The sequence below is a fragment of the Zootoca vivipara genome, chromosome 1 (genome assembly GCF_963506605.1).
Source record: "Zootoca vivipara chromosome 1, rZooViv1.1, whole genome shotgun sequence".
In the NCBI taxonomy this organism is placed as follows: Eukaryota; Metazoa; Chordata; class Lepidosauria; order Squamata; family Lacertidae; genus Zootoca; species Zootoca vivipara.
Window position 1 is genome coordinate 13,815,929 of NC_083276.1, and position 14,041 is coordinate 13,829,969.

The 14,041-nt window shown below is 41.8% G+C and overlaps 1 protein-coding gene across 5 annotated transcripts in view; it reads right to left on the minus strand.

Moving 5' to 3' along the window:
* Window positions 1–14,041, minus strand: part of MARK3 (microtubule affinity regulating kinase 3) — a 67,189-nt gene that overhangs the window by 16,329 nt on the left and 36,819 nt on the right. For all 5 annotated transcript variants that reach the window (XM_035105375.2, XM_035105347.2, XM_035105365.2 and 2 more), the window contains 7 exons: window positions 12,762–12,998; window positions 12,518–12,637; window positions 9,694–9,793; window positions 9,350–9,462; window positions 7,399–7,552; window positions 3,922–4,139; window positions 1,662–1,765 (listed from right to left, as the gene is read on the minus strand). In XM_035105375.2, the coding sequence (XP_034961266.1) occupies window positions 1,662–1,765; window positions 3,922–4,139; window positions 7,399–7,552; window positions 9,350–9,462; window positions 9,694–9,793; window positions 12,518–12,637; window positions 12,762–12,998 (1,046 nt within the window). The remainder of the gene's footprint in view (window positions 1–1,661; window positions 1,766–3,921; window positions 4,140–7,398; window positions 7,553–9,349; window positions 9,463–9,693; window positions 9,794–12,517; window positions 12,638–12,761; window positions 12,999–14,041) is intronic.

Consider the following 14,041-nt stretch of genomic DNA (forward strand, 5'->3'; position numbering starts at 1 on the left):
CCCTATTTGCGCAAGGACGTCTGCTTGTGCAGTGGAAATATCCCCCACCTTCCAAAGTGTATTCAGGCTTCCCCCCCCCAAAAAAAACCCTTTAGATCAGATCTGAGGAGGTCGTGCAGGGAGGGGGGATTTCTGTTGCACAAATGGATATCGTTGTGTGAATGGGATGACTCCACGGGATACAACCCTTTGTTTCCAGGGCAGCAGTACTGTGAGTATTTAGCAGACTTGCAGGTGAATATGGTTTAAACTGGAATTTATTGTGGTGTGTGAGATGCCAAAGAAACATGGAATTATTTAAGAATGCAGCACATAAGAGTGTGTGCGCATGTGTGCCATTCACACGTGAACAATACACACAGATGTTTCTTTGGGTTCAATGCAAAAAAACCCCAAAATAGCTATTAAATAAATTAGTCTTAAAAAAATTACTGCAGTGTGGAACATATCCCATGTGTTTCTTCTTTGGAGGCAAAAAACCCACCCCTTAGTCTTATTCCCGTTTTATTGCAGCAATGCACTTAGCACATGTTGTAGACAACACACATGACATATTGTATGTTGTTCTTCTAGAAGACAAAAGCATTCCTTACTCGGGAGACAAATAATGAATTACTGCCTTTCCCAATAGTGGATGCAGCTGAAATGCACACCTGAGTGCTTTCAGAAATAAAACATGCAATTTTCTTCCATCACCTCCAGCATCTTCCATGCTTTGACTCGTTTCCATAGAAGTCATTTTCGCTTTCATAGATACTGAATCTAGATCTCTACCCTACTTTAGGACTTGTAAGCCAGGAAAGAAATCTCTCAGCATGGGACAAGTGCTGAAAACTGAAATTATATATATTTGGTGCTGTCCTCCTTTCCTTTTGCTTCAGGAAAAGCCTCAACACTAAAAGAAAACTCAAGTGGGAGCTTTGAACAGAAGCAAGCATACAAACATTACATATAGATACTGCAGACTTCACAAACAATCATCAGCATAATCCCGTCAAATTTAATCTTACCCAGGAATAAGTTCCATTCAGCTCGGTGGGACCTACTTCTGAATAGACATGCATAGGGTTGCAGTGTAAATCTCTATTGACATCTGCTGAATTTAAAGCGCTTCACATTGGCTGGATCATGCATTTTGCATTTTATTTTCAGGGACATCATTAGGATTTATCAAGGTAATTCTAAGGTCAAGTAGTGAGCTTATCTGGTGCATTCTCTAGCTCAGGCATCCCCAAACTGCAGCCCTCCAGATGTTTTGGCCTACAACTCCCATGATCCCTAGCTAACAGGACCAGTGGTTGGGGAAGATGGGAATTGTAGTCCAAAATATCTGGAGGGCTGAAGTTTGGGGGTGCCTGCTCTAGCTGATGGGCACTGTAGTTCAGAAACCTCTCAGGGGCCAAAGGTTCACCGCATCTGTTTTAGCTATTGTTCATGCTTACTGTTTGCAGAAGAAAAATAGTTGCATACATGTTCCCAGTGTTAAATGGCACCCCAAAAAAATTCAACGCAGGTTAACATTTATGTAGCTGCCTTGCTTTTATTATCTTTGCGCCTCTCTGATATCCTGCAGGATGAAGGTCTGGTGAACAGTACCATAAAGAGAAAAACTGACTGACATTTTTGTAGTATGGAAAGCTTTCCCCCTAAAATACCCTTACCTGCTCTCTTTCCCATTTTGAATGACTGAGTGTCTGTCTGCGGTTGTTCTTTCGCTACAAACATATGTATTTCGCCGCGTCATGGCCCCAGGTGCAGTGTTGTTCTATAAAAGAAATAACACATTTGTCCGTTTCCAAAAAGAAAAGAAAGGGTCACCCATGATCTTATTAGAAAAAAGCAGGTTTATTTGATTATGCTTAGGCTCCAAGTTATCTTACAGCTAATATACATCTTATGGTTCTTCCGAAATAAAGGATTTTTCAACTAAACTACGTGCCAAATAAGAATACTGTACAATTCAGAGACTAACAGACGTCGAGGCACAACTCTTAAATATTATTATTAGGTTCACTGGGAAGTATAGAAAACAGAACAAAAACTTAACACAAAAAAGCAAGGCTGGAAGGAAAACACAGTTAAAACAAAGAATAGAAAGGATATAGAGCAGAAGAGTTGGACAAAACATTTTCAAATATGTACACATACACACAGAGGAAGAGAACCACAAGCCCACTCAAAAATGACATTTTGTTTTGGGGCAGGAGCACAAAGAAAGTTAAATAATTACTTTGCCTCTGTCTTTACAGAGAAAGAGTGTGGAGATATGCCCAAGCCGGTGGTCAATTTTCCAGGAATGACAGAAGAGCTAGTGGATAACAGAATGGTTTTTTAAAAAGTGTTAAGAAGCACTGAAAACAGACAAAGCATATGATCAGGGGAAAGGCTTTAGAGGCAACAGGGAGAGCTTGAAAGGGGTGATCTCCCTCCCTCCTGAATAGTGCAGTGAATCAAGAGTGGGGTAAATACTAATAAGGACTAGTAATGAAACAGGCAATTCTATTACCACCACCACCCCACTCTAAGTTTCAAGGAATGCTGCAAGAAGAAAGGAGGTCACAGAGTCTAGCATTCACTGGCAAGGGAAATCTTGCAAAAGCTGTTGTCTCTGTCTAAGTCCTAGCGCTAAGCAAAACACTTTGATAAAAAGCAGGCTAATTAAAAGTGTAAAGGAAAACAGACGGGGCATGCTCAATTATCCTGTGCATGTTCTTTGAAGATTTAGTACTCCAGAAAAGGAAAATATAACGGGTATAACCATTATAGTAGCGGAGACACATGTATTTGCATGCGCGCGTGCACACACACACACAAACTGCAACTAGCTAAAAACTGGTATGGGGCATATGGTGACAGAAAGTAATTTATTTGTTTTAGGGGGGGGGGAATTCAGGCAGGATAGGGTCTTCCACTGCCTGCAATATGACACAAGCAAAGGCTTGTTGAACAACTTCCCCTGACCAAATTTATCAAGATCCCAGACATCTTGCAGAATTTACAATGGAAATCGCAGAACTATGCCAGATTCAAAAGGAAGAAAAATACTTTTGCTGTCATATATCTTTATAGCGTTGACTGGTTGAGTCAGAAAAGACTAAGAGAAACATACGGTACTGTGCTTCTCTGGGTGTTACTTTCCAGGTGCTTCTGCTGAGATCTCAAAGATAAATCCAAGCAATGAAAATAAGGTAAAAAACACAGAAAAAGAAAACAAAGGAACATGTGTGTGTGCTGAGCATCCACGACTCTCCTTTCCAAACGGAAGGCATGGCTAAACTGGAGATCGGAGGATGGCTCCTCCCCCAAGCAAGGATCTTTGAGACTCATCCCACATGTAAGGTTGTCCTCAGGAGCCTCCCCCTCTGGAGGAACATACTGTGCTTCTCTGGGTGTTACATTCCCTCCTGGACCTTTCCGAGGGACATACAAAGACCGGGCCTCAGAATGGTTCCCAAACTCTCACCACTGCAGGGAGAAATGGGGGGACCACAACTATCTGAATGAGAGACCTGCCATTGCATTGCTCACTTCCCTTCACGGTGAGGTCGGAAGGCAAGGAAATGTGCAAGTTAGAAGCTTGATTCCAGCCTCTCCCAAGATACAATTCTGAGGGCAAAATATCTGGGCTGTCAGACCTCTCCACTTCACGCACGAGGCCATTTCAGGCAAGGCGCACCCACTCGTCCCTCACCTGATATCAGGTGCGAGGCAGGTAAGGGTGGGGCTAGGAAAGGCACTTTGCAAAGCCCATTGTGCAGTGCTTCCAAAATGCGCAATGAACAGTTGGTGGTTGGACACCTTGTAAATTAGCTATGCCATAAACTACTTCTGATACATTAAGCCAAAGAGATAACTAAAGAGAAAGATGTCCATGCAAACAAGCTCTTTATGGTTGGTTTGTTTTTTAATCCCATGACTTACATTGGGTGCAGCAGAGCTTCTCTTACGCTCAGGAATATCCGCCTTATTTGGATTGCTGGCATTCCCAAGCATAGGGCTAGCAGGAGCAACTCCTCTTCCTCCAGCAGTGCTGCTGCTAGATTTCCGAGACTGGATACCTTCTTCTTTGAGGTCACTGTCCGTAGTGCTAGTTTGACTTCTTTTTGGATATGCCACCACTGGAGGAACGGATGGACCAGCTGAAAAAACACAGAGAATGGATTAGACATTTCGATTCCAAGATATCCTAAGACAGAGTAGTATTACCGTAGTATGTGTCCTTGATCAACCCATGAAAAAGAACGAAGAAGCTCAGTGGTGAGGATCAAAAGCATTTAAGATACGGTTTTGTACAACGATGACAGTATAAAGAATAAAGAGAATGTGGGCTGCTCTTGAGGCCTTTGCACAAGTATTGCAAAGTCTGAAGAGGGTTACACTGATTACACACAGAAACCCTCCTGCGAGGAGGAATTCTCATGTTTTCATAAGAATGCCTGAACGTGGCTGGAGAGACAATTAGTAGGTGGTTCTGCAGTCCAGATGCATGAGATTCAAGCTATAGTAAAGGTCATATTCCCTCTGAGTGATCTGGCGTGTAGCTTTTGGTGCCCTTGAACCCATCACTTTTCAGTAGAGGCTCAAGTTGCCTTGAGGGCTCAGAGTGTCTTTTACCAACTTATCTGGAATTGGATAACCTAGCTGCAATGAGCCACAATTGACGTTCAGATTGGTGTAGTGAGCTGAACACACGAGTTGAAAGTCCAGAAATTTCAGCTGGTGCAAAGTATGGCAGCAAGTTTTAACTAGAAAGCAGTTGTTATGAACACACCTCATTGTTCTGTTCTGACCTGCACTGGCTTCAAGTTAGCTTCCAGGTCCAATTCAAGATGCTGGTATTGAGTATAAAGTACTACATGGCTTATATCAAATGGAAAACCTTCTCTTGGATGTACCTATCCATACCTAAAGGTGATCTATGGAGGCTCTTCATCATGTGGTCCCCTCCACCTGAAGCTCAGAGGGTGTCTACAAGAGAGAAATCCCTGTAGGTATGCAATGCTCTTCCTAGAGAAGTTCATGTGTCACCAACATTGTTGTCCTTCTGGTGCCAAGTTAAGATTTTCTGTTGTTGTTCTCCCAGGCTTTTTAAGATTTGATTTTGAGTCTCTGTGTTGATGTTTCAGTACATTTGATGGCTGTTTTAGTTCTGGTTCTCTTTGCTAGCCTTTGCACTAAAATAAAAAGTTGAAACTTTCAACTTTTGCTTGCCTACTTCAAGCCAGGCTCCATGAGAAAAAGCTGCCCCTTCTCAGGTTGCAGTTAAAACTTTGCAGTGCATCCAGCTCAGTAGAAGGTTGCTTTTACTAGGTCATACAAGGCAAACGCCTGTGTGTTGCTGCTCTGCATAACTAGTAGACTTTGTTGAAGAGATGACAGCCGCTCAGGAGAGAGGAAATTCAAAGAAATACTGTTGAACACCCAGTCCCCCAAGTTCTTTTAAATACAGGCTGACCTAATAGTGTCAAAAAAGAAAACAAAGACACACACACACACACACACAGTAGGATAGAAAGAAGGGGCTTTTGTGCTTTTTCTAAGAAATTTCACAAGGTACTTAATTAAGTCTTCTCTAGAACAACTACCGGTATGAATGCCAGGGGGTGTACTGGCAAAGCAAGCACACACAATTAAACTGATAAGGAAAAGCAACACATTAGCCAACCAAACCTGTAGTTGTGTGATATAAATATTTTTGCCAGAAAGCACTGAGTAATGTGGGGGAAATGAAAAGTCCAAAATGAATATTTTAACATAAAATACATAAAAAAGGTAAAGGGACCCCTGACCATTAGGTCCAGACGTGACTGACTCTGGGGTTGCGACGCTCATCTCGCTTTACTGGCCGAGGGAGCCAGCGTACAGCTTCCACGCCGAACCAGAGCAGCACACGGAAACGCTGTTTACCTTCCCACTGTAGCGGTACCTATTTATCTACTTGCACTTTGATGTGCTTTTGAACTGCTAGGTTGGCAGGAGCTGGGAGCTCACCCCATCGTGGGGATTCGAACCGCCGACCTTCTGATCGGCAAGCCCTAGGCTCTGTGGTTTAACCCACAGCACCACCCGCGTCCCTATTAACACCTCATACTTAGGAGTAATTTAACAAGTTTATTTGTGACACTCCACATTCCGATTTTTTGTCTGGAAGATTTACAAAATACCCCCCAAGTAGGTTTGTAGTTTGTAGATTACCACAAATTTTGGGTGTCATCTTTGCCACCAACGTACAATATAAAGCTAAGCATTCCAGAAAAACCTGCTGCAGTTGGCTGAAAGTAACTTATTAATGATAGGCTGCTATAAAGGTGAGGGAGCCTTCTATGTAAAAATAACAACATACTGAAACCACCTAAAGGTCTCAATGAAACTGATCCACACGGCAGAACAAAACAATGAACTTGTCTCTTCTGGAGGAAATTATTGCCTGCCCAAGAAGTTTCTTGGTCAGTATCGCCAATAGAAACCAAACCTATGATGGGGCTCCCTTTTACCAGGACACTCAAAAAGTTAGTGAGAATTGGAGATGCTAGGAGGTCTTTATGGCTCTTCAATTTGTGGTAGGGTGAGGGGAGAAAGGGCTTAAGTATTTCTGGGTGGGTTAAATCCTATACAAATACATCTGGATATGAAGTTCCTGAAGTATTTGAAGATAGCTCCTAGATATTTGAAATATATGTCTAGAATTTCTTCATAGTTCTATGACATCTCTTCATAGTTCTATGAAATATCTCTGTAAGTACAATGTAGACATTTTCATTGATAGCCATTACTGGCAAAGGAAATCTCTCTGAAGTAAAACTAGAGATGACATGGGCAATTGGGAGAGGACTAATAGTTTAACTTCTGAAAGAACCATCACTCTCTGTAACAACTGCCCTTTCCATTTGCCATGAGTATTCGATCAAGTGGCGGTGGCATAACATGCACTAGCAAAAATACTTATCACAGTAGAACCATAGCTGCCAAGTTTTCCCTTTTCTCGTGAGGAAGCCTATTCAGCATAAGGGAATTTCCCTTAAAAAAAGGGAGAACTTGGCAGCTATGCAGTAGAACAGGACCACACCAAGTATCTAACTGGCTACCCTTTGTATCACTTTAGAATTTATATGGCGAGAATGTTTGAAACTGGTTATCTCAAAGCATTACCAAGATCTGCAATAACAGCAGCTGGGGCATAGAATTGGTCTCTCAATACCAAATTAAAACTTCCCATGGTTCAGCAAATGCTGAACTCTTCATTCTCAACACAATCTTTTCTTTAGCTTTTCGAGAAGCCTTCCCCAATCATGCGTCACCCAAGCTTGGGAAAGTCTGTTTTAGAGAGACTCTCTCAAAAGGTAGCTTGCAATCGACTTTCTACAGCAAGAGTTCCCAAATAATGAGAAGGCCGCTCACCATGGTCACTGTACCGTCGCTGCTTCTGGCTGGAAGATATACTCCTCTGCACTTTGTGATGGGGAGATTGTCCAGTACTGTTGTTGAGATCACTACTTGGCCTGACTTTTGCAAGCGAAAGGTTGCTGCTGGAACTTGAGTCGCTGGCATCCAACTGAAAAGAAGCAGACAGGGGAAAAGTTTGCATTATTAGTTCTGTGGCTGGCCCCAAACATAACAAAGGGATTTATAAAGGGAGCTTGAAATCCAACACTCCCTTGTGTCTACAGGGCAAAGCACAACCAAGAGTTACCTGCTTTGTGGATTTGAATGGGAAGACGAGTGAGCTGAGGAAATTAGTCAACACATGAGAGGTAAGAGCTAGAGGCATGAGCAAACAGATTCTTTCAGAACTTCTCGTAACTGGAGGCAACTGACCATTCCCTGCCCGTGAAACATAGGGGGAAGCATCTTAGTGGCAGCTATGAGAACTGTGTGCATCTCAGGTCTCTCAGGCTAACCTCCTAGCACCTCCCATTAAAGAATTTCAAGAGCATGATAGCAAATTCCTCTCCTTGACACCCTGGAGAGATGCTGCACTTAGGTGTTGACAGCAATGAGGCATGCTGACCACTGGTCTCATTCAGAAGAAAGAAGCTCTCTATATAACTAGTCAACCTGACATTCTTCAGTTTGGTAACTCACCAAGAGAAAGAAAATAAAAAGGATTAAAAAATAGGGTTGGTTTTCAGAACTTGGGCACCATGTTTTCGCTGAAGAACAAGGGCAAATTATGTAGCAGTGCTTTAGCGTGAAAGCCTTTTGGCTAAGATCAAGTGTGATGTACTGCATTTTTCTCTAACCGGCTGAAACTTTATCAATAAAAGGATGCTTCCAAAGAACCGTGTGTCAGAGTGCTTTGTCTTGCAGCCCAGTCACCACTAAACAAAATATTGCAAGTCATGCACACTACTCACTTAAATGATGTGTAACTTTCAACTGGCCATAACAGCATGAACGCCAATAAGGAGCATGTGTCATTTATTGCCTTCACTTACACAAGTCTACAAGTCATGTTAACTAAAATATTACTATAGTGGTTACCCTGTGGCAATAACTCTCGTCAAACCTAAGAATGCAAGAGCAATAAGTTGAAGTAAATACAATTTGAGAAAGCCTGGAAAGCACCTCAAAGGAGTTATGCTAAAACATGGAGCAGAAATATTTTAAATATATTCACTGCCTCTAATCTAAGTTGACAATGCAGCTTGCTGAATCTGGACCCGGTCACTCCAGACCCAAGAGCAGACTGTACATATTATTGGAAGTCTGAACATTTCCTTCCACACACTGCAATTATCTTCAGTTTGCCAGCAACACGCTTGATGGGAGTTCCACAAATTCGGAGGACCCACACTTATGGTGCAAGTCTAAGAGTTGCCCTAACCTTGCCAAACCTAGAGGCGAGAAGTTCTTGTTCAACTAGGTTCTAGGTCAGTCTTAAAATAGAACGAAAGCATTAAGAGTGGTCCTCGGTCAAATGAATATTATCAATTCTTTAAATAGAAGAATGGGAAAATATTAAGCACCTGGCAGCTCGATGAGGTAAGATGACTGCAAGAGTCAATAATAAGCTACCTCATGTATATCAAGATGCTTGAAGAGCCAAACCAGGTTTTTTCTTTACACCTAGGTCTGTGGGCCAAATGTGGACATCACAATAAACCATGGTTTACTGTGATGGGAGTGGGCCACAATAAGCCTCAGTTGCTTGCTCATCTCGTCCTCCAGTGCAGCTGCAAGGAGATTAGAAGCTTCTACTTCTAACTTCCTCCTTGCATCTGTGATGAATGAAGAAAGGGGAAGGTGAGGCTCAATGCTTGCTATTAACTCATTCCCAACATGATAGAGCATTAGTTATCATGAGGTACAAGCCAGTAGTTCTCAGCCATGGTTTGAGCATTTTACTCACCTCTGATGATTTTCTCCCCAGTAGCAAGTATGTAGCAGTGATTTCATCGTATTTCATTTTACTAAGAGATTCTTGTATTTCTTCTTGAGAATATCCCATTCCAACCATAATGTCTAGAATAAATTGAAAGTTTTCTTAAATATACAATGTTTTACGAGCATGAGTAGTCACACAAAATTACTACTTAATAATGGAACAAATTTAACACCTCGCTATGGGAGACAACATTAGCCAAGATCTAAATTTGAGCATTTAAGCAAGCAATAAGGTGCTGAGCCACAACCCAAACCATTGTGGGCTGTCATTATTAAGTATGTATGCTGGTGATCATCATCTCTGCTTACCTATTCTCTTCTGGTCCGAGATGTCTAGCTCTGGTTCAACAAAAGGCTTAAGTTCATCGTCCTCGTGCCCTGCATTGATCCATCTGTCCTTCATAATTTGCTGCAAAGATAGGTTTTGCATGAGTATTACCAGTAACAAAGATCTGTAGACAAGGCCAAAGCTTAAGATTTTTGAGCTGCTTAAGTGAAGGCAAATAAACTATCTTGTATGAAGAAGACACCTGCCTTTTCCATCCCTTATTTACTCTGCCTCTACCAAAGGACAGGGGGAGGTTTGTTAGTTAAAACCCCTATAATTTCTCTCATATTGAGACACTATGGGGACAACCCCCCCCCTTTTATGGTTGCGTTGACTGAGTATGGTGATGCTTGGTGCTGTTCCGGATAACTGTGTTGAACAGCTGGTAGAGAGGTTAAATCTGACTAATTCACGGGTAGAAGCTGGTGGCTGATAACCATGGAGAGAGCTTGGTTGTGGATGAGTGTTTGGGTGAAAAGTGTGAGGTTTTATTGCGGCTGGTAAAGTCCTGGATTAAGTTTGGTTTTAGCCTCACAGCGTTAGGCTGTCAGAGGCTTAGTGTGGTTTCTTGTATATGTACTTGGGAGATTGTTAGGACTGCTACCATGAAGTCTGTGTGCTGTGCCTGGGTCAGAGTGTAAGTGGATGTGTACGTGCAGGTTGACAAACAGGTGTGCTAGCAGATGTGGAATTCGTGTGGATATTGAGTGGAATCCCGTGTTACAGACTTTGATGTTTCATATATTGCATTTTGTTTTTATTGGGTTTGTACTAAAATGTAGCGCTACAGTGTTCAATGCAAAGATTTCACCTTGTGCAACAGAGGGTTCTCCGCTCCCTCTGCACATGCCTAAATCTGTTCTGGGGGTTGCTCCAACCCCCTGGAGAGGAGTTGGGAACAACACAGGACGCATGTGTATGGTGGCAGGAGAGGCCACAGAAGTGCTCTTGCATTGAAGAAAGAATTTAGTTGACTACTGGCCAACATTTCACATTTCTTTTTTTCCTTTTCTAAAAATTCTTTTGAAAACTGATTCTTTTTCTGATGAAGAGCAATATGCAAAAACATGATTTATCTTTTTAAAAGGATAACTAAGCGAGTAACAAGTGCTGTGTAAGCCGTCCTATTTGCTGTCAGCCTTAGCAAAAACAACTCTAGGGGACATCTGAGGATGGAGGGGAGTGCTCCACTGGGACCAGGGCCAGGAAGAGTGCTCAAAAAATTAAAATGTAAAAATGTTTAACAAAAGAAGCCATAGATGAGAAAACACACACACTAAAAGGAGTAACATGTTTAAAGCATTTCTATACCTAATACTGAATATTAAGGTAAAGGTAAAGGGACCCCTGACCATTAGGTCCAGTCGTGACCGACTCTGGGGTTGCGCGCTCATCTCGCATTATTGGCCGAGGGAGCCGGCGTATAGCTTCCAGGTCATGTGGCCAGCATGACAAAGCCGCTTCTGGCAAACCAGAGCAGCACATGGAAACGCCGTTTACCTTCCCGCTGTAGTGGTTCCTATTTATCTACTTGCACTTTGAGGTGCTTTCGAACTGCACCTTAATATTACTAACTTAATATTTACTATTATTCAGTCAACAGCCCGTACTAAACTGCTCTTCATCTTAATAACCTGGCTTTAAAGGAGATGGTTTTATTCAACCACCTGATATGATGCTTTGTATGTGAGTCACCATGGATGGACTAGGCCCCCCCAAAGGTGGCATATAAATACTTTAATGAATAAAAATTATTTTCTCAAATATATGTATATATATTTTTGGTAATAAAAGGCAACATCAGAAATCCCAGAATGTGGCTGGTAGCCAAAACGTCAGTTCATAAAGGGTGTACTGACACCAACGTACGTCTCATGAGTTAGGCAGGTCTACTGAAAGAGAGCTAGTGGGACTTAAGTTCTGCTTAACGTGAAGAACGCCCTCTAGGTGGAGCACTGCACCTCCATAACAATCACAGCAGCCTCGAGCTGCACAAAGAGGAGAGATCAAAAGTTGTTACAATACAGTGGGACCTCAACTTACGAACTACTCGACATCCGACGTTTTTGACTTATGAGTGGAAAAAGTGGTCGCGCATTTACGATTTTTTCGACATCCGAACGGAAAACCTGTTCGTGGCTAGATGCGGTTTCCTTGACTCACGAATTTTTTCGTTTCCAATGCATTCCTATGGGAAACCGCTTTCCCTATGGGAAACGCGACTTACGAAGTTTTCGACCTACGAGTGTGCATTCGGAACGGATTAAATTCGTAAGTCAAGGTCCCACTGTTTCCTGATTTCTATCCAACTGAAGAGTAGCATGTCGTGCTTCTTCAGTACAATACAATGGGATGATGCTACGAACACTTCCATTTAGACCAATGGCAATGTCGAGGTAGCTTTTGTGTGTGGGTTTGAGCAAGTCACTGTATGACCACCGCAGATGAGGCTTAATGCACTTGGAATGAAGTATTCCACAAGGTAACGGCACCATTTCCCTGCAATTCCAAAATGTACCGTTCTTTCATCCGGGGGAAACCATTAGAGAGTACCAAGAGTAAACAAGTCATCTATAAAAGGCATAACTATCCATATTATGTCCCTCGCAAACCCCTAATTGTACACTGCTTAGAAATTACTGTATAAAGTGGCATATAATTTATTTATTTATTTATTTATTTTAAAAAAACAAGGCCAAAATTACCTGGATGCACAAGTAATTTTAAAATTCAAAATGTGTAAATTCCATTCAATGAAACAGGAGGGGAGAAACGATATTGTAATGGTGAGGAAGATAATACTACCTCAAGAGTGCCTCTTTTAGTTGGGTTTAGCACCAGGAAACGTTTCAGTAGGTTTTCACAGTCCGTTGACATGTAGAATGGAATCCTGTATTTCCCTCTCAGCACTCTTTCTCTCAGTTCCTTTAATCAAAACAAGCACCAAATAGAAAATTACAGCTGTGCTATTAAGTACTGCCATAAGAAAATGACTGTACAGGAACTCCCCATCCTCCTCCCACCCTTTAAGCATAAATTAGGTGTGTACCTTTAGATTCTGCCCATCAAAAGGCAGAGAACCGCTCACAAGAGTGTAAAGAATGACACCTAAGCTCCAAACATCTACTTCAGGTCCATCATACTTCTTGCCTTGGAAGAGTTCCGGAGCAGCATATGGAGGACTGCCACAAAATGTGTCCAGTTTATTTCCAACTGTAAACTCATTGCTAAAACCAAAATCGGCTATTTTAATGTTCATGTCTGCATCAAGCAACAGATTTTCAGCCTGGAGGGGAACAATAGAGTAAGACGTGAGATTTCCCTCCCTGGAAACGAACAGTTTCTTCTGGTCCAAGTCCTTCAAGATCCAATTCATATTAGTCGGGCATATTAGCATGCGTCTTAAAAAGTTTGCTGATTTGCTCACTTACATTAAGTACAGCCAGCTTTTCAGAAGAGACTTAAAAAAGGTTTTGTTTATACTAGATCCTTCTCTTCAGTAAGGAACCCGGTTTATTGTAATACAGTAAGCAGAGCTCTTTTTCTTTTTTTAAGTAGAAAATTCACAGTGAGTCATACAAAATTATAAAAATTCCTTCCAGTAGCACCTTAGAGACCAACTAAGTTTGTCATTGGTATGAGCTTCCATGTGCATGCACACTTCTTCAGAAGAAGTGTGAAGAAGAAGTGTGCATGCACAAGAAAGCTCATATCAATGACAAACTTAGTTGGTCTCTAAGGTGCTACTGGAAGGATTTTTTTATTTTGTTTCGACTACGTCAGATCAACCCAGCTACCTACCTGTAACTTACACAAAATTGTTATACAGAGTTCAACCTGCTCTACTTGTGGAAATTGGGTTTACCGTTCATGAAGGCAAAGGTGTTTGGCAGTGGGGAGGAAACTAAATGTGTAGGGCAGACAGAAGTGATGGAGGCATTCGGCAGTGAGAGATTAAGTGAAACAGCCAAGGCAGCTTTTGAAAAGGAGCCTTTGAGAAAGGTAAGGGGAGCCATGAGAGGCTACGCTCATATATTTGATCAGAGGAGGTTCTGGTGGATTTGGGGTGCCCTTTAACGATTTTATTCATTTCAATTCAATCAGGAATGTGGTTAATTATCTGTGATAATTTTGATTAGTTTTCAGATTTATATCATTGGGTATGTTTTATGAGTTTTCCTTGCAACCTGTTCTTGGGATTGATTTTAATGAAAAGTGGGTTCAAACCGGTCCTAATTTGTATACAAATACTGTATACTGATTTTGTGATACACCAAGAACGGGTGCAAGCCCCAAAGAAGATGGAGCTGCGAACCTAGGGAAGTATAA